This window comes from Callospermophilus lateralis, chromosome 15, assembly GCF_048772815.1.
Source record: "Callospermophilus lateralis isolate mCalLat2 chromosome 15, mCalLat2.hap1, whole genome shotgun sequence".
Taxonomy (NCBI): Eukaryota; Metazoa; Chordata; class Mammalia; order Rodentia; family Sciuridae; genus Callospermophilus; species Callospermophilus lateralis.
Window position 1 is genome coordinate 80,645,522 of NC_135319.1, and position 25,122 is coordinate 80,670,643.

Genomic DNA, 25,122 nt, shown 5'->3' on the forward strand with positions numbered 1-25,122 from the left:
TGTTTCACTGCTGAATCTAAATTCTAATTATGTTATGATTGTGTAACAAAATGATACTAAAACTTTCCAAGATTTCAAATGCATGTATTTGGCTATGGTTATTTCTTTTCATTCCTCTGCCTTTGTTGTCCTTGTTCTCCCCAGAGTGCCATGAAAACATTGGAGAGCAACTCAGTCTGATCTTGCCAGAAAACTCTCCCACTCTTTGCAAAGGAACAAAATCAGAAAGAGCCTGTGACGTCACAAGCTTTGCTTGCCTCTAGGAGCCAATGGAAGAAAAGTAACCCAGAAGAGACCCCCCATTTCTGTTTGCCCAAAACATGGCATGTGGTCAGAAGGCAGGTGCCCTGTCTATTAAAAAGTCCATCTCTGAAACAGGTTTTATTCATAGATTTGGGAAGAAGTAGCAGCTGATAGATCAAATTGGGGGTATTACTAATCCATGAGTGTGAGTCTCAGGAGAATGAATGCACAGGATGTTTGTGTTAGATTTACAAACTCAAACTCTAGCCACCTCTGATTCACATGTAAGACCAAAACCTTCCCACTGGCATGGATGGATGTGGCAAGTGATCTTCCCCCTCCCTGAGCTACTTCTGTTTTAACCAAGGTTGAATTGCAGCAGCTGCTTCAAGACTCAGCTAATCTAAGATGACAAATGTTTTTCACACATCTGCCTTTGATCCGTTTTGAGAGGGGTAAAGATGGAATGGATTCCACTGGACCCTCCTTTATACTCCTTTATCTTATGTCAGAATAGGTGGAAGGGAAGAAGAGGGGAAACCACAGGCATGATACAGGACAAGCCTTGGTGTTAGTATTCTGTGAAACCAGCTAAAGCCTAGGGCCTGCTCTCCTTGGAGTGGAGCTATGGGTTCCTTGGGTGACCTTTAATTGGTTCCAACTCTGATGCTCTGAGCAAGTTTCAGATGGGTCAGCGGGGTCTTGGGGATAGCCCCCATGTCCTCAATGGGTTTTCCAACAATCAGCCCCAACAATGCTGCTCAGCCCAGCCGCAGCAAACACCAGCTGCTGCGGTCCCTAGGGGCCAATGAAAGGTCCTCATTCCGCAGCTGGGGAGAAGTGAGCGAAGGATGAGATCAGCCGGCTCTGGGACCGAGGGGCCGGCCTGCCTTCGGAGAGGGATGGGGGGCAGGGGGTGAGGGCCGTCAGCGCATACCCTGCAGGCTCTGGTACATGCTCCAGTAGATGCGCAGGCAGTTCTTCTCCTTCTTCATGCCCCTCTTGCAGCGGCAGTTGTAGAGTGACTTCTGCTTCAGGGCCTCCATGGCGCTGCGGCACTCATCCTTTGCCTCCAGGCCGGATGCCAGACTGAAGTTAGTCTCCTTGCCCGCCACGCACTGCCTCAGCGTGCGGTATTTAGTGCTGCAACTCTGTTCTTTCAGGCACTGATCGCTGGCTTTCACGCAGTCCAGGCGGTCCACGCCGCTCACCTCCGCTGACAGAAGCAAATCTGCAGGGTGAAAGGGAAGAAGCCTGAATGCCGCGGGGCGGAGACCCCATGTCTCGGCCCGGAGAAGGACTAGCTCTGGATCGAGGACGTTCGACCAGCCTACAGAGGCTCCCTGAGCGGGGTACGGGTTAACCCCCTCGTCCCAGGGGGTCTATTTTCTGGGCCCTCTAACTCCTGCCGCCAGACTCACGGGCGAAGGTGGCTCAGGCTCAGCCCGTAGGTTGTACTCGGTGGGACTGGAGCCTGAGCTGCCTAGCGCGCCCGCCGCCCCACCGCCCGGCAGAGACCTGGGCGAGTGGCTGCCCCGCCTTCCCCCGCTCAGCTAGCTCGGCCCTAGCCCGAGGGCTCTGGGTGGAGGAGCTTGGTGGCGCTCGGGGACCCGGCGCGCTCTGGGCGAGAGGCGGGCGCGCCGCGTTCTGCTGCTTGCCTGGCGGTGAGCACTGAAACGTTATTCGGAGAAAAGTTTTCCCTTCGAAGTTTGCTTTCCCTGCCCAATGTTCCCCCACTCCACTTGCCCGCCGCGCTTCCGCGAATTCCTTGGGGCTGGAAGGGGCGTTAGGCCCGAGCTGAAGGGCTCGGACCCCTTATTAGCTCCCCTCCAGGCTGGATGCTTAAAAAACACAGGGAAGAAAAAAAAAAAAAAAAAAAGGCATGAAACCCTGCAGGCAGTGATGCGTCGCCACCGATCCCCAAGCCCAGAGCTTCGTGGACCCCTTTCCAAAACGAAACTTCTTCCTCCCTCATCCACTGTACCTGCGCTGCAATTTGGGGTAACTGCCTCGAGTGACCCACAGAAAGACTTCGTGGGTTAAAAAGAAAAACAAGCCGGCGACGGCCTCGACTTACCCAGAAGCGGCAGCGCGAAGTAGAGGGTCGCCAGGAACATTGTGCCGGCTCGAAGCTGGTCCCCGCCCCCCCAAAAATCCCGAGCCGCCGCTGGGTCTCGCCGAGGGAGCTCAGCATGCAGCGATCCTCGGACGACCGCGCTCTTCTGGCCGCCCAAAGTTCAGCTCCATCCAGTGGGAGAAGAAACTCCGGGTCCGTCTGCCGCCGCCACCGCCGCCGACTCGTCAGCTCCAGCGGTCGCAAGGGCGGATGGCGGTTCCGCTGTTAGGGGTTCAGGTCCGACCCAACCTGGAAGGGAGAGAGCGCTTTGAAATGAGAGCCCAGAGAGCTGAAGCCTCTCACTACCGCCCCTCTCCCCTCCCCCCTCCCGCCGTGGGGGACTTTCCAACGCCACGGTAAGGACCCCCCACACACACACAAGCGCTGGTCTGGTCGCGGGGGGGAAGCATGTGCGTGTATTCCGGGAGGGTGGGGAAGGCGCCGGAATGGGAGATTGGGGGTTGGAGAGGTCGGACACTGGCTCCCAAAGTCCAAGGGGATGACTATCCCGCACAACCCAAGAGGCTGCACGCAAGCAAACAAATAAACGTTACTTTCCGAGCGCTGCGAGCGGAGCCTGCAGCTTCCCGGAGTCGGAGCCCTCGGCGGCGGCAGCGGAGGCAGCGGCGGCAGCAGCAGCAGTAGCTCCCTATCCAGTCCGGGCGCCGAAAGAGCCCCTTCTCCCGGGAAGTTAGCCGCCCCCTCCTCTTGCCCGCCCGCCTGCTAGCTAGCTTGCTCTGCCGCCAGCCCTCCGCATGCAAACCACCAATCGCTACCCCTCGTCGCCGAACTCCCCCACCCCACCCCACCCCCCGGGCTCGCCTCCTTTCCGAGGCTGGAGGGCGAGAAACAACCGACGTCCGGGCTAGGGCCGAAACCCCGTTCTAGCGCCCCTACCAGCGGTGCGTCTCCACGCCCTCCCCAGCGTCAGCGCCTTTTACCCACTCACCCAGTGGCGAGTATCCACACCACCGCCCTAGGAGAGCGTGCGGGTCCGCAGCACCCGCGAGCACCGGCAGGTGCAACCCCACGCCACGAGCGCCCCCCGGGCCCCAAAGTTGGCGGACGTCTGCTAGATGAAATGGAGTGGCTGGGGCGAGACAGGGAGTGAGCAGAGATGGGTTTCCAAACAGAACCAGAAAACTCCAATACCACCAACCTGGACCCAACCGACCGCGTCCAGCTGCGGCGAGGAGCCAGTTTATTTGTTTATTTATTTATTCTTTGGGGGAGTGTCCCCGCCCCCTCCTCCCTTTCCGGGCCCACTTTCTTTACGCTGGGAAAAAATGATGCGGTAATCTTCTAGAGCTCGGCGGGCCGAATTGGCCAGGATGATTTCCGAGCAGAGCCCATGGTTCGGATGTCCATTAGGGATGTTAGTGGTTATTGGAAGCAGCGCTGAGGATGGCGTGGCCAGATTTCTCCTGGCCAAAGGACCCTCGGCCTGTTTTTGTTCCCACTGCCCCGCAGGACAGCACAGCCCCTTCAGAAATTCGCCCACACGACCGCGGCAGATGCACACGCGCCGGCGGCTGGATCCTGGGCCGACCCGCACGCGCGCACACAGGACACGCAGCGCTATGCAGTGGGCTGGGGGCGCAGACACACACACACACACACACACACACACACACACACACACGCTCACATACACACATCTTTCCCTCTCCTCTTCTTATTCCTCTCTGTCTCTCATACACACACACACATCCATACACACACACACTCACTCATACACACAAAAGGGCACAATGCACAAGGGCTCTTTCTTAGTGCAATGCAGCCAGACCCTTCTGAACACAAAGTTTTTCCCCCACGTCACTCGCAGCTGTGACTCAAGACTCGGCGTGTTAAAGCCACACTCCGACCCAAGCCCCCGGAGCGGCGATCGTGGGATGCACCCACCGGTTGTGCCAGGGTATACACATTCACATATGTACAAACAGTAGCTACCTCTCTCCTCCAAAGCTTGGAGACAAAAGCAGAGCCCCAAACCCATTTAAGCGTTTAAGCTTGGTCAGACCCGGCTTTGGGAAATTTATAAGGTGACCTCCATCTTGGCTGTTTCAAGAGTAAATTTAAAAAAAAAAAAAAAAAAAAGCCGAACATATATACACAGTCCTTCACCCCAGCTTTCCCAGGCATGCTGCTGAACCCCCTACTGCTGTTGGACACACAAGCTCTCTTTCCAGCACGCCGGGGGCGCCCAGTGCACTGGGTCTAGAGATCTGCTCTGAGAAATAGCTCCCTGTGGTGGGTGGCCGTCTGGCCGCTCAGGGTTTGTATTCGATATCTTTGCTGATGTACAAGTTCATCTCTCAGGGAAACAGATTTTGAATCAAGTCTGTGTGAGCCCAGCTGTCAAATCTGTAAACCTATCACACCAGACAATGGGTCGCTGCGGAGCACAGAAAATAAATGCTCGTTTTGATCCAGGAGGGTTAATTGAAAAGGGCACGGTCTTCAGTTGAAGTTTGAGGCCATGGTGTAAGGGCGGGGAGAAAAGGAGGAGGAGTGGGTAGCTCTCCATTCGACTACACATCAGCTAGGCGCGCCCTTCAGCTGCGGTGGCTGCTCGCGCGTGCTGCGCATTGTTCAGAGTCGCCCTAGAGTGTCTGAGCCTCAGTGTGCGCCTCAGACCCCGGGGACATCCCACCAATCCGTGATCCTCTTCTGCTGCGCACGTGTTCCTCAGGAGAGGTTTGAAGAGACTGATGCGCTCATGAAGGGCCCCTCCCTCAACACACACATGCACAGTTACAGCATATGCAGATTTCTAGTTCAGTGTATCAGTTTACACTTGGTTGTTGAGTAAACAAAGCAAACATATGTCACATTTTCAGGACAGATGGTCCAAACCAAGGGCTACTTAAGTTCTCTTTCCCTAACGGTAGTAAGTTACAGGGTAGACGAACTGAAAATGTAATTAAGTCTTCCAATCAGTCTCTTTAACTAAAAGAATTTTATTGTCATATATTCACACACATACCAGAAAAATTCTGGGGAGGTGTTTTTAGTGAAAAGAAGACTGAAAAGAAATTAAAGAGTTTATCTGAAGACTCTTGTTTCTCCAAAGACACCCCAAACATAAAACCCTCTTTCATTGTTCCATTTTATAAGTAGAAAATGAATGTTTTCCTTTGGGAAATCAGTAATTGGAATTCCAGTTTTTCCTAGATAGACTGCTTATCATTGCTTGGATGGTTGAATGACAATGAGGTTTCATTTAAAACATCATCCACATTATTTGTGTTCTTTGTTTAGAAAAAAAAAAAGGTCCATGTTACCCTATGTATTTTACAGAATCTTTTAAATCAAAATTTTTAAGGGTAGAAGGGTGAACTGAAAGTTCTCCAAATGTAGAATAGGGGAACTCTTTCAAAATATTTATAGCTTCAAGACTATTTTAGATCCATTTTCTTACACTGTCCTCAGTAAGTTCTTACTGGTGCTGAAAACAGAACTTTGTTTTAAAACTAATAATAATAAAACCACCAGCCACTATAACTATGTTGTCCAATAGCCATGTGGCTATTTCAATGAAACAATTAAAATTAAATGAAAGAGAATTGTAGTTCCTCAGTAGCAGTAATCAATAGCCACATGCAATCATGTTGGACCGCACAGATATAGAATTTTTCCATCATCACATAAAGTTCTAGTGGACAGCACTGGCCTCCAATGTTGGTGTGAAAATACTTAATATGGTGTATACATTAAATTCTTAGGATGGATTAGTGCCAGCATAGAGTGCTTTATAAGTAGCAGCAGTAGGAAGAGTTATGAGGATAATGATGGTGATGTTGATAATGATGAGGATGCTTTGTTACTCTCTTGGGGAAGTCAAAAAAGACACAGCCCATGCCTGGTATGTTCTCTGCTCAGAATGAAATCAGTAGGCCAAAAAAGCCAAGAATTAGAGAAATGGATATGTCAACATCAAAAGCTCATCTCCCAGGAGAGTTATGAATGGAGAGAAGTGTCCTCCACTCTAGCCTAAGACCTCTTGTAGTAGGCGCTAATTAAAGAATCACTACATTATAACTATATTCACCAACTTTTAAGGGTGGGAGAAACACAGCCATGAAGGCCTTGGAATATAAAAAAAAAAAAACATTGTGATATATTAGATTAATACTGTGCATGTTTCCTTGGAGCTTATCTATTCTCATGTGTACAGGACTGATCTCAGGATGAAAGGTGACATCAAAATATCAAATATTAATAATTTTAAAGGTTCGTGCAGTCCTTTGTGATGTGTTTTCTCAGCAGAAAATTGGTTTTAATGCTACAAATTAGTTTCAATCCACCCATAAGCACATGAAGTGAGCAATCTTCTTGTATTTCTTGATGTGTTTCTTCATAAGTTAACAGATGAGTCATGTTAAGAATGACAGTTTTATTCCAAGAGACATTTTGTCTTTTACTTTCATTGCTTTGGCCTTATAGAATGCTATGTAAAATACATTCATTTTGTAAAATTAGACTCTCCAAATTCATCAGGAATCTTTAACTCAAACTAGTCCATCAGTGTGCAACATTTGACATCAGACAGTTTGACAGACTTACCTCTACACAAATCCATTCACCAGTCCCCAGGTATGCTATGCATTTATTTAGTTTTTGCTGCTATGCTTTTGTCCATTCGGTTCCATCTGCATAATATGTACTTCATCCTGATGTTTTCACATTCAGTTCAGCTGAATAAGCCAGTAAGGATGGCAAGACCCCTTCCTTCCCTCAGAACTAACAGTTCTCTATAGCATGGTCCATGGCCCCACTGAAATCTCTATCAAGTCTGTTGTGACACTGCTTTATAGATAGTTGCTCTACCCCTTCTCCTCAATTGGAATATGAGCTCCTTGAAGGTAAGGAGATATTCTAGTCATTTTCTTTGCATTCCCAGCTTTTACACTGATAACTGACAAATGGTAACCCCCAATAAATGCATATTTTGATTGCACAAATAATGAGTGATGCTGCTCTTCATTTTCTGACACCACACCATAATTTTACTGACGATTTGCATGAAATACCTTTACTCTATGAGCAATACTAAATATAAGTACCTCATACAATTACTGGTATTTCTGTTCCAATAATAGTATCAAATATGTATTATTCCTTTGGGGATTTGACATTTAAATTTAAAAAAAAAACAAAACCCATTATTGTAATAGAATGCTCTTTTTCTGGTTCACTTTAATAGTAACATATGACATATTTCATTTCTGGGAAATGATAGCTTGCCTTAGGTCATATTTTAAGGCATAAAGCCAGAAGCAGAGTAACGTTCCCACCTGAAGTTCTCTAATCATCTAGAAATGTGCCTCTCTCTGGGAGAACGGCCAGATTACAACCACCCTGGAGCCTTCATCTTCAAAGGCAAATTTTTAAAAGCCAAATTGTCCCCAAAGTGTTAAGAATTCTTCTATAAACACACAAGTCCTCTTGCAATCTTTTAGGGAAAAAGAAAATATCAATCACCTAAACCCAAGAGCTGGCATAAGGGTCTCTATATGCTGACACAGACACCCCTTCTTAGGCTCTGCATTGACACTTGGCCTTTGGCAATACAGGAAGAGCCTGTTGTTCTCAGATTTCAGAGACCTTTTCCAGGATGACTATATTAAGATGTGTCTTTTGAACACCATTTGCAAATGGAAGTTTCTTATTGGCCATCAGGTTGCCTGACCCTGAGGAACCTATCATAGGAAATCACTCTTCCTTAGTTTTCAGGTAATTTTCATTTCTTCGTACTAATAAGCCAGTGCAAGGATTTTTAATGCATTTGTGGAAGAATATTCGTGAGAGTTGAAGTCATTTGTGCTTTGGCCTTCTGCCACAAAATGCATAAGGTGTGCAGCCATGATGAAATAAAGTGCCTGTCATGTCTTATTGCTTGAATATATGGCAAAAGATACCCCATTTCTGAGGACTTGCAAGGTTTTCTAGTGATTGCCAAACATGTTGGGTTAAAAGCCCTGAATGTTGCAGTCCAGGAAGGATGGGGGCGCCTGGGTGGAGGGAGCACCTTTTCTCTCCACCACTCTCTAATATAATCTCTAAACCCTGTTCCAGTGGGACTGTTCCTTCAGAAGGGCAAGAGGGAAGCTTAATCCCCAGCTTTGTCCAGTAATTAGCGCCTCTCTCTCTTCTCTGTCTCTCTCTCTCTCTCTTTCTCTCTGGAGGCACCAAGCACAGATGCCCATCCGGATGAGCTCTGGGATGTGGAATGAAAACAAGACTGAAAACGTTGACTCACTTCTACAGAAGCCTTTTAGCAGCCTTTAAGGCAGTAAAAACTTCTCATTTCTATTGATGTTTGTTAGGTCTGAAATGAGGAGATGGGGCCTCTCCCACCAGGGACGAATCGGCAGAAGCACAGGAGGCAACCAATGACTTGCGGGTGAGCAGCGCAGGCCCTGCTGCAACAATGAAGGTTCTGTAGCGCATCGCTGCTCTTGTCCTGCATCACGCAGGCGCGTTTAGATAAATGCCATGGAAATGCGCTGTTTGCCACAACCCAAACCTTGGGAAGCACCAGTCAGAGCCCACTAACACAATTAGCTTTAAGTTAATGACAATGCCTCCGCCCCAGCTAATTAAGTCAAGGGAACTTGTAGCACAGGGGCTCCCAGCCTCTTTTAAAGCATCCATTGTGACATCATTTAGAAGTCATTTCCAACTCCTCCAAAACTGTGGCTCTGAAAACAAATGCAGTGCGACGTCCTTAGAGTTGTTGGTTCTGTTTTCCCCTGTCAGAAATCTGACAAAAGCCAGTTGAAACTGTCAAAGAAAAAAACATCACACGATATGAGGTTTTCCTCAAATTTGAAGTCTACAGAAGGAATGACAAATCTGTTCTCTAGATGACTCTAGCACAAAAGTGAATTAGGAAAGACTAGGAGATACACTATCACAATGAAGAGATGAGGGTGTCCTTGACACAGTTCATAAATTTGAGGCCATGACAGAGAATTGTAATGAGATCCATTTGGATTTGATCTGAATTATCTGTAGCACTTACAATACAGAAAGATCCATGGGACAGATATTTTGGGGTATATTTTTTTCTAAAAACACATCACATATTAAGAGACAAAAAAATTTTTCCCCATCTCTAGAGAATGTGTTAATGAAGCCTCCCTCTCGGGCCCTCTGTTTTTGTTGTTCTTGTTGCTTGTTTTTGTTTTTGTTTGTTTTGCTTTAGCATCAACAGAGACTCCACCTCTGGTCTGTGATACTCCACGATTGCATCTGTCTATCTGGTGGCTCCTGGTGTGATATGTGCTGCCTGCTAGGCATGCAGGTTAATTATCTTGCCTAAGGCCAGACCTGAGAGCTTCCTTCCCCATAGTGGATTCTCCAGGGACTCCCTGGGACTCTTCTCCCACACTTCTAAAATAGTGCCTTTCAAAGTGCAGGTCACACCTCACTCAACAGCCATAACCAATACTTATTTTATAAAATATGAAAATGTATCTCAGAAAATAGGAATAAGTATTATTTCATAAAACATGTTTCATTTCTATATGTTCAGGGTACCTATATTAGGTTGGCATGTCAAATGTATCTCTCATTGTGACTCATGGTTTAAAAAGTTTGAAAGCCTCTGTATGATATTAATAATATTCTGATTTTTTTTGTTTGGACATTTGCCACTCAGAATAAAGACTTCATTTCCCATCTTCCTTTGAAGCTGGTTATGGTTGTTGGGCTAGGGGCTGGTGAATAAGATATGGCAGAAATGATATGAAGAACCTCTGAGAGGCTATCTCTGCCTACACATTTCTGTCATCACCCATCCTGCTATTTGGTGCGCTGAGTTCAACCAGGCACATGAGAACCACATATAAGGGATGGCAGAGCACCAGGTCAGAAGGGGTCTAATTCCCAGGTGACTTTCTGTAGCACAGCTGTCTGCCTTCCCTGGTGTGTCCAATCCATACTATTGTGCCTGAGACAAATGAACTTGTCTTATTGGAACTGCTAATATATTGGGTCTCCAATACATGCAGCCTTTCTTGTAGAACTAGTGTATCCAATTTCCAATAAAAGAGAAACAAAGGGAAATAAATTTAATTAACAATTCTTTGCTGAGTATCTATTGTGAACCAGCCCTCTGCTAGGCTGCTTTAGGAAACACAGAAGAATATTGGCTCTGAAGGAAAGTGCAATCTCATTGAGGAGATGAGCTGCATATCCAAAACAACAAAGTAGTAGTGTAAAATATAGGATGAATAATCAACATGAGTGAAAGTAAAGGGCCTACAGATTCAGAGGAGCTAGGTAGAAAGGTAGAACATGAGGGAGAGGAAGAAGAGAAAGTAATAGAGTAGGAGGGACATTCTTGAGAGCTGTAAAAAAGTGAAAGGAAAACAAAGACCTGCAGAATAGATGTGGCAGGATCCTTTATCCCAGGCCTCCCTTTCATCTCTGACTACCAAAGTGATCTTCAGGGGTTCACGCAATGGCATAGCTGCCCGCCTACAGACTTGTTCTCACCTAGACATGGACTCCTGCTCATTTGTTAAAAACCCATTTTACCACCAGCACAGACCAAAGGTCCACGTGTTCCTTGTTAGAATCCCATGCAGAAAAAGATGCTGTCCCTGTGGGAAGTCACTCTGGATTTGGTGACAGTAACTTCCTTTTAGGGTCATACCCGTCTTATATCCAGACACACCCCTGCTTGAGGATGTGTTGGTCTGTCCTAGTGTACGGGAGTTTGGTGCGACTTCGTTTAATTTTCTAGGTAATTCGAAGTGCTAATGATATGGATATTCTGGAATCCTGGTTTCTGCACACCAGCTAAAAGCCATTTAACACTCAGGCCGCCCTACTTGGAAGACGCATGGCTCGGAGATGCCTGGCTGGCAAGGCATGGGTCTGTTAAAAGGAAAAGTGTTATTTCAGCAGACTCACCACAGAGGTATGTGTTAATTAAGTTAATTGTGCCATCAGTGATGCAGATGATGACAGTAACTGCTCCCTATAATGGGGCTGGGTTATTGCCATCATTTATTAAATGTATTGGTTTTCTTAAATGCAGTCACTTTCTCTTATTTTCTAAGCGTGTGCACATACACACGCACACAATTTGTAGTTTGCCAATCATTTTCAAATGAATTAAATTACAGCATTTAATCTTCACACCCACTCTGTGATGAAAGAGAGACACAATTTTCTTTCTTAAGCAGCTGGGGAAATTGCAGCTAGAGTCATCTACTGAGACTTGCCCAAGGCCACCTAGCTTTTTAGTCAAGGAGCCAACCAAGTTCCAAGGCCAATGTCCTTCCCCAGGTGCCAAACTGTGTATACAAGATTCCTGATGTTCTGAGGAGCAAAACCCAAATTTTCATATTCTGTACCCCCTAGTATATGGGCTTGACAAATATTAAATAATAATTTATCTTTGAAAATTATTGGTGAATCATCTAATAGCTCCATTCATTAAATATTAGAGGCTTTATAGTGCAAGTTGGTAAAAAAAAACAAACACACTCTCAATGAATAGAGATCCAGGACATTTGGACACTTATCCTAGACCCCTTCCCAAGCTTCCTTCCCAAAATATTAGGGGGCATTTGACTTAACCTGAATTATTCTCGCTGAAATTCCTGTGAAGATGAATAATGCTTAAGAGTGTCAAATCAGTATAGCCTTTCATTGAAATACAGAGATTTCTGGTGAAAGCTTCCCATTTCACAGTGAATGCAAAGTCAGGGCTTTACCAAGTGACTGTTCTGCCAAAGTGAGAGGCTACCTTGTTGGCTGAGGGTCCATCCTTAAAGCTTTGATATAGTGTCCCCTGTCAAACTGTAAATATCCTTGGGAGAGATGATTCAGGAGCATTTTTGGCTGGTTGTGCTTTAGTATGACTGAGTTTTTAACTGATTGGTTGGGTGGCAAAAGGGCTGTATGCACTGGTCTGGAGCCGGTGAGTACTGTGCAGTCTAGAAGAGACTCATGTTTGGAAACTGGTAGTCAAGCATGGGTTGCTGTGCAGGGGAAGACTTCAACCCTGTCTGACAGCACCCAAAATCTTGAATGTAATTATTTTTTTTAAAAAATAAGCTCTCACTTTCACCTCACGCTCAAGCAAATTGTAGAAGCAGAGAGAGAGAGAAAGATTTCTTCACCAGGTAGTTGCAACTCACTTGGACATCATCTTTTACTGGCTTTCTTAAACAATCATCTGAGGTTGCTGAATAGAGAAAACCTGAACTTGTTGACAAGCTTGTCCTCTCAGCCTGAGGAGGAGGAAGTGTTAGAGAAGTTGATTTGTGCCTGAACTTGCTCTTTCCTGTTAGTGTAAACACTTATTAGCACAACCAGAATTTTGGTACATGTTAGCAAGATGGTGACTATGTAGCAGCTCCCTGGAGAAATCTTGGGCACTGTATCTCTCATGAGCTTCCTTAAGGGCATCCTGTGACTCCTGTGGGAGAGGATTCTGGGAAACTTAACTCTGGTTTCCTCTGGACTTAGCTTCATGGTTCTTTTCCTTTACTGAGCTTATTTTATCACCTTTGCCTGCAGTAAATCAGAGCCATGAATACAACTACAAGCTGAATCCTGTGAGTCTCCTGGAGATTCACTGAACCACCCCGTAGATGGTTTTGGGGACCCCCAACATGGAAGTCTTCTAAGTGTAGCTCATGAAATGATAGACAGTAGTGTAAGATTATCAAGGGTTAGGTTGAAGCAGTCAAAGCAAGGTTGGCTTTATGAATGTGAGGGCTGTGTAATCACACAAAGTCTCTATGCTCAGAGAGACCCTGAGCTTGGTTTAATGTTCTGTCAATATTTTGAAATTCTTAACTTATCCACAGAGTCCTGCATTTCTACTTTGCACTGGGTCCTGCAAATTGCACAATTGATCCTGGGTAAAGGTGAGACTTATACAGTAGAACATCTGGTTGCTCCAAATGCTTGCTCTCTCAACCCTAAGAATCTTCACTTAGTTCTCTGCAGGGCCTTGAAGTCATCTTCTACAGATTCACTGTGTGGAGGAGAATTCCCAGGAACGTTAAAGGGCTGTTAGTTATTTACAACCTAAGGCAACCATATTGACTCATTTGCTCACTGCAAACTCTCCTCCTTAACCCTTGGCTGAGTTCAGAGTTCTAGGTCAGAATTTCCCAGGGGCTGATCTTCAAAAAATTGATCCCCATGAAATGCACAGAGAAAAAAGTTTCACTGTCAAGTAAATTGTTGACACTTTATCCTTTCTCTTAGAGACTTAAAGTCTGTAATAGCATATTAAAGTCTTGCCCTGAATTAAGCTGTTTAACATTATTTGTTTTGTAGGCTGAGTGGTATAAACAGAAATTTATTGTCCCAGTTCTGGAGATCACATGTTGGCAGGGTTAATTCCTTTTGTTTTCTAGGCCTCTCTCTTGGTGGCTTTTGGGCCATCTCTGCTGAGAGCCACAGCCGAGTCGGAATGGCCCCTGGCATTTTGCCAGAAGTAGTGGTTGAGAGGTGACACCAGCAAACCATTGAGATGATGACTTTTGAGTTCTTGAGGAGTTCCCATTGAGTTCCCGTTGAGCTCTGGGGGGCGGGGGGGTTCCTGAAGAGTTCGTGTTGGTTGGTGGAGTTCTGGTGGAGGGAGTTCTGGTTGGTGTGGTCACTGGAAGGACCGTGTGGGTGGCCTTCGGGGAGTTCGGAAATAAAGTTTGTTCCTGCTTCAGTGTCTCGTGATTTGTGCCCAGCCAGACTGCGGCAATTTCTTGTGTTCCTATCTTTGTAAATAGACTCCTCTCATATCTGCCTCCATATTTGTATGGTTTCTCTCTGTGTGTGTATGTAGGTGTACTTTTGTACACCTGTTTTGTGTCTATTAACGGCCATGACTGCTATGATTTCTAAGAGGCAGATGGAGACACAGATCTTGCATGATCTGCCCAGCCTCTTCTTGTACCCCTACCCCTCATTTCCTAAGTTCCAGCCATATTAGCCTCCTTTCTGTTCCACCTGAGTTTAGCACCTGCTGTTCACTTAGCCTGGGTCTTCACCTGACCCCTATTTTGTTTGGCTGAAGTTCTCAACTTACAGGATATTTCCTTTGGGAAGCCTTGTCTGCTGTCCCCTGGCATTCTCTCATGAGGCTTTCAAACCCTTAATATTCCTCTTTTCTTCTAGATCCTAAGTTTCATGAGGGCAGGGAGCGAATCTGTCATATTCTTGCTGTATCCCCAGCACCTAGTACAAGTCTGATACAAATAATTACCTAAATATAAGTTGAATAAATGAATGATTCACTATGTAAAAAGCAGGGCTGGGGATGTGGCTCAAGTGGTAGCACGCTCGCCTGGCATGAGTGCTTCCCCGGATCAATCCTCAGCACCCATACATACAAAGATGTTGTATTGGCCAAAAACTGAAAAATAAATATTGAAATTGTCATTCTCTCTCTCTCTAAAAAAAAAGAAACACATTGTAGATGCTTCTCTCTCTCTCTCTCTCTCTCTCTCTTTTTTTTTTTTAAAAAGGACTTGAAACAATGTAATAAAGGAAATGATAAAAACAGATGAGGGACTAGATAATGCAATCGTTTAGAAGTGAGTTCAATACTCACCCTTACCAAAATGACTCAAATTTAAAATGAAAGTCAATATTAAAGGATTTCTATTAACTTAATTTTGTCCAAAGAAACACTTTTCCTTAAGAGGGAAAAAAAAGAGTAGTACCAAGATTTATTTTAAAAGCTTCAGAGACATCAAATCATTTTCATAAAAGAAAAAATAAAAACCCTCTAGATGAATGTATTTGAGTAGAAATGCCCAGAAACATGTGGATTGCATTTCCCTTAAACTCTCTTGGGTTTGCAAATTGGAAAGAAGGGACTGGAATAAAATGCATTTTCTATTTTTCTGAAGTTAGTATATTTGGGAAACTGCGATATTTGAGATATTCAGGAAACTGAAAATATGTGTGGGTACTTGTTTAAGTACCATTATTTCCAGTACTACATTAAAGTGGCTGATAAGAAAGAGGAAGTGGGCATTTAGCATCTGAAAAGAACCAATTCAAAAAAAAAATTTTTTTCTGTGTAGCTTTCACACAAGAGAAATCTCCCTCTGCCTCCCCTCCTTGACCACAATCAATATTTTTAAGGGATGAAGACAGGAGGAGGAAAGAGTTTATTCAGTCTTTTGTATGCGACTGAGCTGTGAAAACAGGATGAAGATTTTGCTAAATCTGTCCATTAAGTGCCTCTAAGTGCTTTTAAAACATGTCCTAGAGCAGAATGGAGGGCACGAGAAGGAGAAACTGGGAATTAAGGCTAAATTAGTACATTTCAGTGTCTTGATAGTGAAAATGTCAAAAAAAAATAGCAGGAGTGACAGAAGATAAAACTTCAGATACTCCACTTAAATCTTCTTTTGTTGAGTATCCTTAAAAGCTGAAAAGTTGTTTGAGTTTTTAAGTGGTCAAATTATGTAATTTTTGCAGAGTGAGAAATTATTTTTCTGGTTATCTATCAGCATCAATATGTAATTTTCCCCTAGATGTGTGAGATAAGAAGAATTGGGTTAAAATATACCAACCTAAATGCATGGTATGATTACTAGACATGACAATAACTTCTGACAAAAGTAGATATTTACTTTCTAATTGAGATATTTAAAACACTTTCAACACAAAATCAACAGTTTAATTACATATAAACTTTTTTAAAAAATAAAAAGGAGAAAAAAGTAAAAAAAATAATTTTAATAAAGAATATCAGTAATATTTCATGTGGATAAAAAAGTTTAGATTATATCAACCTCTTATATTTAGAGATAATAGTGGAAAGAGCCATCCATTTTTACATTTATAAATTACGGCAAATTCATTTGTGTCTGAAAGGTGGACTGCTAGAGCCCCCTAGCTGTGGGAAATAATTCTGTCCTCATAGGTGTAGATAAATAACCTAATTGCAATGGTAGTAAGTAGTTCACCAATAAACCTACTGGAAACCAATAAAATAAGATCATATGACATGACAACCTCCCCAACACTATTGTACTACCATTTGGGTCCGCAGTAATATCAACACTTTCATAAGCATCCATGGACATCTATCTTGGCCTTCCACATCTTGAACTTCTGGGCAGGACTCTATTATCACCCTTTCCCCTATTGTTTTGATTGGTTTGAATTAGATGAGCTCCCACACCCAGAATCATGGTGAGTCTGATCAAGGTAGAAGATTCTTTAACAGGCAAAGGGTCTATTCTAGGGACTTTGAATGGCCTTAGTCTTGGGACTAATCAGACAACCGTGTTCTATTTGGTTTTCACTGAGCTTTCAAAGCTTCTAAATAGCTATGTGGCATATGTAAATTGGAACATTTGAGATGAAAATCCATATTTACAGCTTCCCTTGAAAAACCCAATGATCTTGCAACTCTGGGACTGAGTGCCTAGGAGCACCAATAGGCAAGTGCTAAATCATGCTTAACATAAGCGTGGCACATACGACTCAGTCCACCACAACTCCCATCTCTTCATAATGGATAATATAGTAACCATATTAACTGCTTGGAATCTGTTGGCATCTGAGTTAGCAACTCTTGACCTAAACCCTGAATAATTATACTAAGAATGAAAATAAGGCTTCTAGTAATTCACTGTTACTATGAATCAGGCACAGTGCAAGGTCCTTTATGCTCATTACCTCAAATCTTCAGATTAGCCGTTCAAGACAACTATTGTACTTATCTGCTGGGGGCCATCTATAAACCATGGGTGAACTGAGCAACTATGGAGCCATAGAAACTATGGAGCCATAGCAGGGAAGCCCAGGCTTGGGACTTCCCAGGAAGAATCCACTGGTTGGAGAATACATAATTCATATTGGTATTTTCTAGCTCTCCGCTCAAGGTTCAAGCACAGCTCTGGAGATGGGTGAAACCCTCTAGATCCAAACAGCCTCCTGGAGATGGGTATAGTTTGCCAAATGCCAATCAACCTGTTTACTGCAAGACCCCTGCCACCCAGAGAAGCAAGCACCAAAACAAGACTTCTGCCACTCCCCCCTTATGCCTACCTTTGATGTACTCCTCCTTAAATAAAGAATCAGGGCCTTTTTCAGTTGTTCAGTTGTTTTTCAGTTGTTCAGTCGCTCTGCTTTTAAAATCTAATCTTCGGCTTTGTCTTATTTCTTACTGATTATTTCAGACTTTTATCTTCTCAGGCAGCTCACACTTCCTGAACAGGAACCTGCTCTGTTGGGGTGCTGGCCACCCCATCATACGTGTCTTAATGAGGCTTTCATTCAAATTAAGTAACTCAACAAATATATAATGGGCACCATTCTGAGCCAGGTATTTTAGTAATTACTGAGGATACATTGCTGAAAAAGACCGCCATCACCCCTGCCCTCATAGAGCCTTAGTCATTACAAAGTGAGAGTGTAGATCACTGTGGGGAATAAAGTAGGAAGAATTTATTGTGGATGGTACCAGTGTCTCCAAACTTACATCAGAGTCAGCTGGAAAGCATGCATTCCCCCTACCTGCTCCATTCCCTTTCCATCTCTGCATTTTCTGATTTAACAGATCTGTAGGGCCAGGAAATCTACCCTTTTTAAAAAATTGTAGCAAAGTGTCTATAACAAGTTTTTAAAATCATTTTAACCATTTTAAATATATAGTTCAATAGCATTAATTCCAGTCACGTTATGTGCAACTATTCATCTCTAGAACTTTTATCCTCTTCTCCATGTAACTCCTCTCTTCCCTCCCTTAGCTGCATAATGTTTTCCAAGTTCATTCATGATGTAGCATGGATCAGAATTTTTCTTCCATTTATGTAGAAACAACATTCACTTTATTTATTTATCTGTTGAAGGACTTTGGGTTATTTCTGTCCTTTTGGCCACCATGAATAATGCTGTTATGAACGTGAGTCTAACAATGTCAGTTAAGTAGGAATCTGCATTTTTACCAATAATCCAGATGAATCTGACTCAGGCAGGTCATGAGTTAGACATTGATAAATGATGATTAGGCTCTCTGAGAAACTGACATTCAAACTGACTCTCAAAGCTTGAGTGGGAGTTGACTAAGTGAAGAGAATAAACAGCATCCACCCTGGAGGTGTGGACTTCAACTCCTGAAATATTGAGATACTGGAATTGCCATAAGACATTCATCAGCACTGAGGATTATGAGTGAGTGTCATAACTTAGTTGAGTACCTAAAACAAGAGTTTTTCACCATCCATTCCTTTAACATGTATGTGTTAAGTGCTTTCTATCTGTCAGCACCTTGCTGAGTATAAGAAATACACCAAGTCCATTTACCCATTCACTTGGAATGAGCCGGGCATGTGCTAAGTGCTGAAAAATTATAGGAAATTGTTACACCATATAATTTTAATTGTTTCACAAAGTCTACAGATGTAATGTATAAATATTAATAATTTTCCTCTATCCTGATCCCAAGAAATGCCAAAGAATTATTTAAAGCTCAATGTGCCTATAGGTATGCACCTGAGCCGATGACATTAGAATTTTTCTCCTTAGCTTGAAGTGTGGGAGTTATAACTGGTGATGATTTCAGAGTTTTTGAGGCATTCTTTATTTCCACTATTAATCCATTCTTTTGTTACTGATGAAATATTGGCATTGATTTCTTGGTTTCCACTTTTAAAAATGAGTCCCACATTTACCAGCATTTACAAACGCTATAAAGGTTACCTTGACACATTGATGAGAAAGCTGTGGTTCTCTGAAAAGGTAAATAGAGGAAGTCTTTCATGATTAAATCACTTTAAAAAGACCTGAAATTATGAAAAAAAAAAAAGCCTGGAGGAACATGATTTTTAAAATGCTTGAGTCAGAGATAAAGATTTACAACAGCAGACGACTCAAAGAAATTCAGGAGAGAACTTTTTTTGAATACTTGCATCATTTAACTTGGATGATATTTATTGTACTATAGGTGGTTATTACCAGATGGCAAGTTTCTTGAAGGTAAGGCTGTTTCTTTATCATCTTTGAATTGCTCTCAGCATCAGCACTGAGTAACTCACAGTATGTTATACGCTGGAGCCTGCCATAATAATAGAAATCCAATAAAAATTCAATGATTGGACAAACAAATGAACATGATTCACAGAAGAGCAATTTGGAAGGAAGAAAAAATGAGTTACCATTTGTTTAAAATGAGCACACTTCTGTGTTAGGGAAGGCAGACAGCAAAGTCACGAGATTAACATGAAAACAAAATATGGCAAATAAAACCTCACTTTTTTCTTTTTCTTAAGGAGAAGAAGCTCCTGGTTCATCCTGCAGAAAAAGCCCTTCTCAGATGTATGGCTACCACTGTCTGGAACAGTAAACCAGACTAAGTGTCAGATCAGGCCAAGAGAGGTTGAGTATCCTGTGCTGCCTGGGGTAAAAGCCTTGCTGGGAGTGAGATGTAGAGTTCAAGAAAGCAAATATACGGGTTTTGTCATCTCTGCCCTGAAGAGTCCAGTGACTCAGACTGGCATGATCATTGTTTTAGGTAGAAATGGGTAAGGAGGAAAGGAGTTGAAAATAAGGGGAGGAGAGGAAAAGGAAAAAGAGGAAGATTTAACTCAAGTTTAAAAAGCTTTCCCTTCTATTTAAGAAAGAGAGTGTGAATTAAACAAAGTGACCATTTAAAAAAAATCAGGCCTCAAAATATTATTTGAAGGGACTTTGAAACATCTTTCTCTGAATTAACAATTTTACAAGTATATTTATGTTTAATCATGTTTGAGAAGAAAAATTTTTCAGTTGTAGTTGTTCATATGGAAGCGCACATTTACCTGCTTATCTCCATCCACTATTTCTGCAAGCTAAATCATGTCCCAGTTACTGCTTCACGGGTTTTAATGGGAGTTCAAGAATTATTCTGAATCTGTTTATTTCTATAGATTCTTGGTAACCGACAGCCTGGGCCTTTTTTATTTTCTATTACCTAATGATTCCTAGCTTTTTTTTTTTTTATCCACATTTAGCCAGAATACTCACTGTTATTTACTAATTTATTTTTATTATGGTTGTTTTTTGTACCAGGGATTGAACTCAGTGGCACTTAACCACTGAGCCACACCCCAGCTCTTTATTTAAATGTTTTATTTAGACAGGGTCTCACTGGTTGCTTAGGGGCTTGCTAAATTGCTCCTGCCTCAGCCTCCCAAGTCTCTGGGATTACAGGCGTGTGCCACCACGCCCCCACCAGAACACTTACTTTTAAAGAAACTTCAGTTGAGTCAAATTCTTTGTAAACCAGAGTGTGCTAAATTAGCAAAATAAGGGTGGAATCTAAGAAGTCAAGGAGAAGATTTGGAAAGAGAAGAAAGTGTTTGAAAACTCCTCTGTTTCTCTCCAAAAGCAAGATACAATAAGATACTATAACTTAAAGTATCTCGTTTCCAGAGAGAATAACTCTTATAAATTTTTAAATCCTGTCTTCTCATGGGGATGACATGGGGAGCCTGGCAGGAGGGGTTCACAGTACATGTCCACAAATCAAAATCAGGTACATAGGCTATGCTTCAGCTTGCTCTGAACTGTATCTTATGTAGCCAGGAACAAACATGGAAATATAGCTCCTCTCCACTTTCTGACGCCATCTCATATATCATTCCTGAGGTGTGTCATTGACTCTACAAAAAAATCTTTCTCTTTCTTTTTTTCTTTCAGAAAGTTGAGAGTTACTAACACAAGAAAAAGACCATATAAAACATCTACTTAGAGTAATTTCTAGTTTCTGAAAGGACAAAATCTGAGCTATAATCTCAGTCACCAGAATGCTGTCCTCTGGAGAAAATCCACACTATGGCAGGCATCTGGTCCTTTATTCATCTCTCAATACCTGGTTCATTAGGGAAGCTTCATAAATGTTTGTGGAATGAAGTGGAATGGAATGCAATGACACTCTGCAGAATATTGCACAGCATATAATTAGGAAGAGCTTTCTAATTTGTAAAGCAAGCAGTTGCCCATGTAAAGTGATTACCCAATATAATGATTGTTAATTACTCAGCTTCTTGGATTAATTCAATTTTTCCAACAGCATACTGCTTTTATTAGGTTGAACCATATGAAATTGCCAACACTTGCCCATTTTTGATCTCCCAAATGGATGTTTTATGTGGTTCAGGCTAATATTCTAATATTAGTAGTTGTAGGTTGAACCATATGACACTGTTATTTTTTTAGATTAAACACAGTTGATAACTAACAATCCATGGAGCTCAACCATATAATACTATCATATGTAATAATAATTATATAATTATTCATCACTATATAGTCAAAATCAGCTACTGCTATCTGTTGAGTATACACCATAGCCACACATGTTGCTAAACAATTAATGTACATTATTTTATATAATCTTATGAGATATTGTCATTCAAATTATGCAAACATTCCCCAAAATAGTAAGACATAAAAGTGTTGGTCACTTTTATCTTATGAGGTTGCTAACTGTTGAACCTAGTGGCTGGCACATTGATAGGGACATAAAGATTAGAATTTGAGACCATAGTCTTATAGGAAACCAACTTTGGTGAGTCAGGGGCTGAGGCATACAACTTGATCCCATGTGGTTCTTTGTGGAACTGTGGCTTTAAAGTATGGTTTCCAGTTGATCTTGAAGTCACAATTATGCTTTAGGAAAGGTAATATGTACAGTGGGAGATAAGTCTCTCTCTCTCTCTCCCCCGCCCCAACACACATACACACACTCACGCACCCACAAATAGAGAAGAGCTCTGTAGACAGATAGCACACTGAAAGCCAGGGAGATCATATGTCCCATTGTGCCTAGGAAAGAATTGATTCCTGTCTACCCTCCCAGCACGATTATTGAAATCTTCCCATATTGTGCTCAACAGCAGGGTCAGAAGTAGGGGAAAGAGGTAAGCAGGGTACTTGCCTTGGGCACAGAATGTAAGGGGCTCCAAAAAACTTGCTAATTAAAATAGATCATCTTTTTAAAGAAATATTTTAGAGATCAAAATTAATGTAAAAGAATCCATGATTAAGAAAATACCAACATTTTAAATAAAAGAAGAGTCAGTAATACTGATTTTTTCCTTTTGCCTCAGGTTTCCATATGGCTCTGCTTGGCGCTGCTCAGAAGCATCTCAGATAGAGCAATAAATTATACAGTCACCCTAATTTAGAGTACTTCATAAAATAACAGTGAAAGCTTACATGGTGATTACTAGACCCTGAGTACTATTCTAAGTGTTTTAATTCTGAGCTCAATACTGTCATTATCCCCATTTACAGCTGAGAAAACTGAGGCTTGGAAATTTTAAGTATATAGTTCGTGCCAACTTGCACAGCTAGGAGAGGAGACCGAGATTTGCGTCTTGGCAGTTGGCTCCAAAGTCCCTAGCCATTACACTAGGCCGCATCTGAGGAAGAGCTCAATAAATGTCGTTCCTGTGACTGTTATCATAAATAATAAAGAAAGAGAGGACAGGTCTGGGAAGCGTGGTGGGAGGGTAGGGAGTAGTTTCACCTACTTCTCAATTTGGACGCAGTATGGCCCAGAATACAGCTGTCAGCCAGATGTTGTTTAACCTTTTTTGAGCCTCTGCATCCTGTCAGATGAAAAGATTAGAACTGCTGATCTCTGAGGTCTCTTTCAGCTCCAGATAATAGTCTCCTATTCTATGAGTCCTCATTACTACATAGCATTTCTCTGGCTAGTATTCCAAGGCACTTCTTTCTCTTTTTTCCCTTCTGTTTTCAGCCCCTCCGCACTCATCCTCCGTCCTCTGTCCATATGGCTTTCCTTGGTGATCTCATCCATTCCCATGACTTCAGCGCTCACCTCTCTGTGGCTGACTCCCAAGTCTTTATCTCAGCCCCTTCCTCTCTCCCAAGATCCAGACCTGCATTTCCAGCCGTCTGCAGGACTCCCTCCTAGTCTACTGAAAACTGTAGATCAACATGTCCAGGGTCAAACTCATCACTTTCCATGCTTCGCTATTCAGGCACAGCGTCCCACCTGTCCCTTGCATCCCCCTCTCAGGCAGGTGTTGACACCTCAGAATTTCACCTCTGTCACAACTTCCTTCCTTTCTTTCCATTCCCACTGCTCAGACTCCATTCGGCCCCAGCCCTCCTCCTGGACTGCTCCTTCCCAACTCCCCCAGGTCTCACTGCTGGGGTGAACTTCCTGGACTAGGCCTGGAGTCTTTCATAACAAGAGCATTCAGCGTTTTCCCAGTGTCTGCAGAGAAAAGACCAAATGCTTTTCCAGCTGTATACTCACTCCACTACTGAGCTCCATATATCTCATATGCCCAGTGCTCCCCAATTACGTATGTATTTTCTTACCTTTGGCATATGCTATTCCTATTGCTTAAGGCTTTTCCCTTCCATGGTTCTTTGCCCATCTTTCAAAAGATCTAACTCAAATACCCATTTCTTTATGAAGTATCAAATTCCTGGGGCAGAAATCCTCTTTCCTTTTGGTAAATATTTATAGCACTTTACCTATCTCCACAGCACTTATATTCTTGTACATTGTTTCTCTTTTTATCTCACCATAGTGGGGCCTCATCTCTGCAAGGTCACATCTATCATCTCTCCAACCCCCAGGCCCCTCAGTCCCTATCACACCATCACACAGAAGGAACTTGATACAAGCGTGAGCAGTAAATCACTTGATGGAGATTTTTAAATATTATCGTGGCTGCAAATTACAGAAACCAAGTTAGACTTTTGTGTGAGTAGAAGGACAGAAATCAGATTCCCGTTTTCTCTCCCACTTTGAAGAGTGCTCCTCTTCTTTGGGCAGCAGCATTGCAGAGATAAGATTGTCTTCCGGGTCTAAATTCTATGTCCCTTTCAATAGCCTGAGAACATCTCATGCTTCAGGAAGAGTCTAGTTCCCCTTCCTCTTTTAAAGAAGCTTCTAGGATTTAGGGGTGGCAACTCTTTGACTGCCTTTTTTCTCTGGCGTGCTACAACCAGATGGTTCATGCAAGGGCTCAGTACTCAAGATTGTGCAATCTGTAAAGAAGAAGGTTTCTAAAAAATATTACCCTAGACTGTTTGAGCATGGGATAGTACATTTAGGGAGAAAATTTTGAAAGTGATCACTAATTGAAAACATGCAGGGATGCTTAGCAATGGTTAAGATAACTTTCCACACTATATTTATATTTGGGCTAGAATCAAAAACCAGAAATGAGTTACAAACACAACTAAAGAAGAGCTATTCAGCAAAGGTCATTCATTCTTAATCTAACAGCTAAAAGGCAACATTTTAAAATATGCATTTCCTGCTCGAGTTTGTCCTTGGACTAATAACTGATTATGGAATTTTAATTTAATATTACAGCATATGTTGCCTTTCCGAATTCAAAAATCCATGACTTGACTCCAAAATCTTTGAGTTGTGCAGAAGAATAGCCTAACAAAAATAAGGTCATCAGTGGTAGTATTTATAATAAATTTACAATTTCAGAAAAAAATGGAATCAATAAATACAATTAATATTGCAAATAAACGTCAAAATGATGTACTTCCTACCATATAAATGAACCCTGTTTCACACATAAATGTGCTTTGTGGCAATGGTTCAAAATCCTTTTTCTTCAACAGTAAGCAGATTGAATGAAATAAAAAATGATGTGCCAGGACTTAAAGGTACAAATGGTACAAATTTCAAATTATTGATTGCTGACTGTGCTTACAGACATCAAACAATACTTTTTCAGGCAGCTATAATAGTCCACTTCAATGGAGACGTGATATAT

The 25,122-nt window shown here is 42.6% G+C and overlaps 1 protein-coding gene across 2 annotated transcripts in view; it reads right to left on the reverse strand.

The window, feature by feature from the left end:
- Positions 1-2,472, reverse strand: part of Gfra1 (GDNF family receptor alpha 1) — a 188,688-nt gene extending 186,216 nt beyond the window's left edge. For both annotated transcript variants that reach the window (XM_076834590.1, XM_076834591.1), the window contains exons 1-2: positions 2,321-2,472; positions 1,181-1,474 (exon numbers count right to left, since the gene is read on the reverse strand). In XM_076834590.1, coding sequence (XP_076690705.1) covers positions 1,181-1,474; positions 2,321-2,360 — 334 coding nt within the window. In that variant the 5' untranslated portion in view covers positions 2,361-2,472. The remainder of the gene's footprint in view (positions 1-1,180; positions 1,475-2,320) is intronic.
- Positions 2,473-25,122: the final 22,650 nt, after the last annotated feature.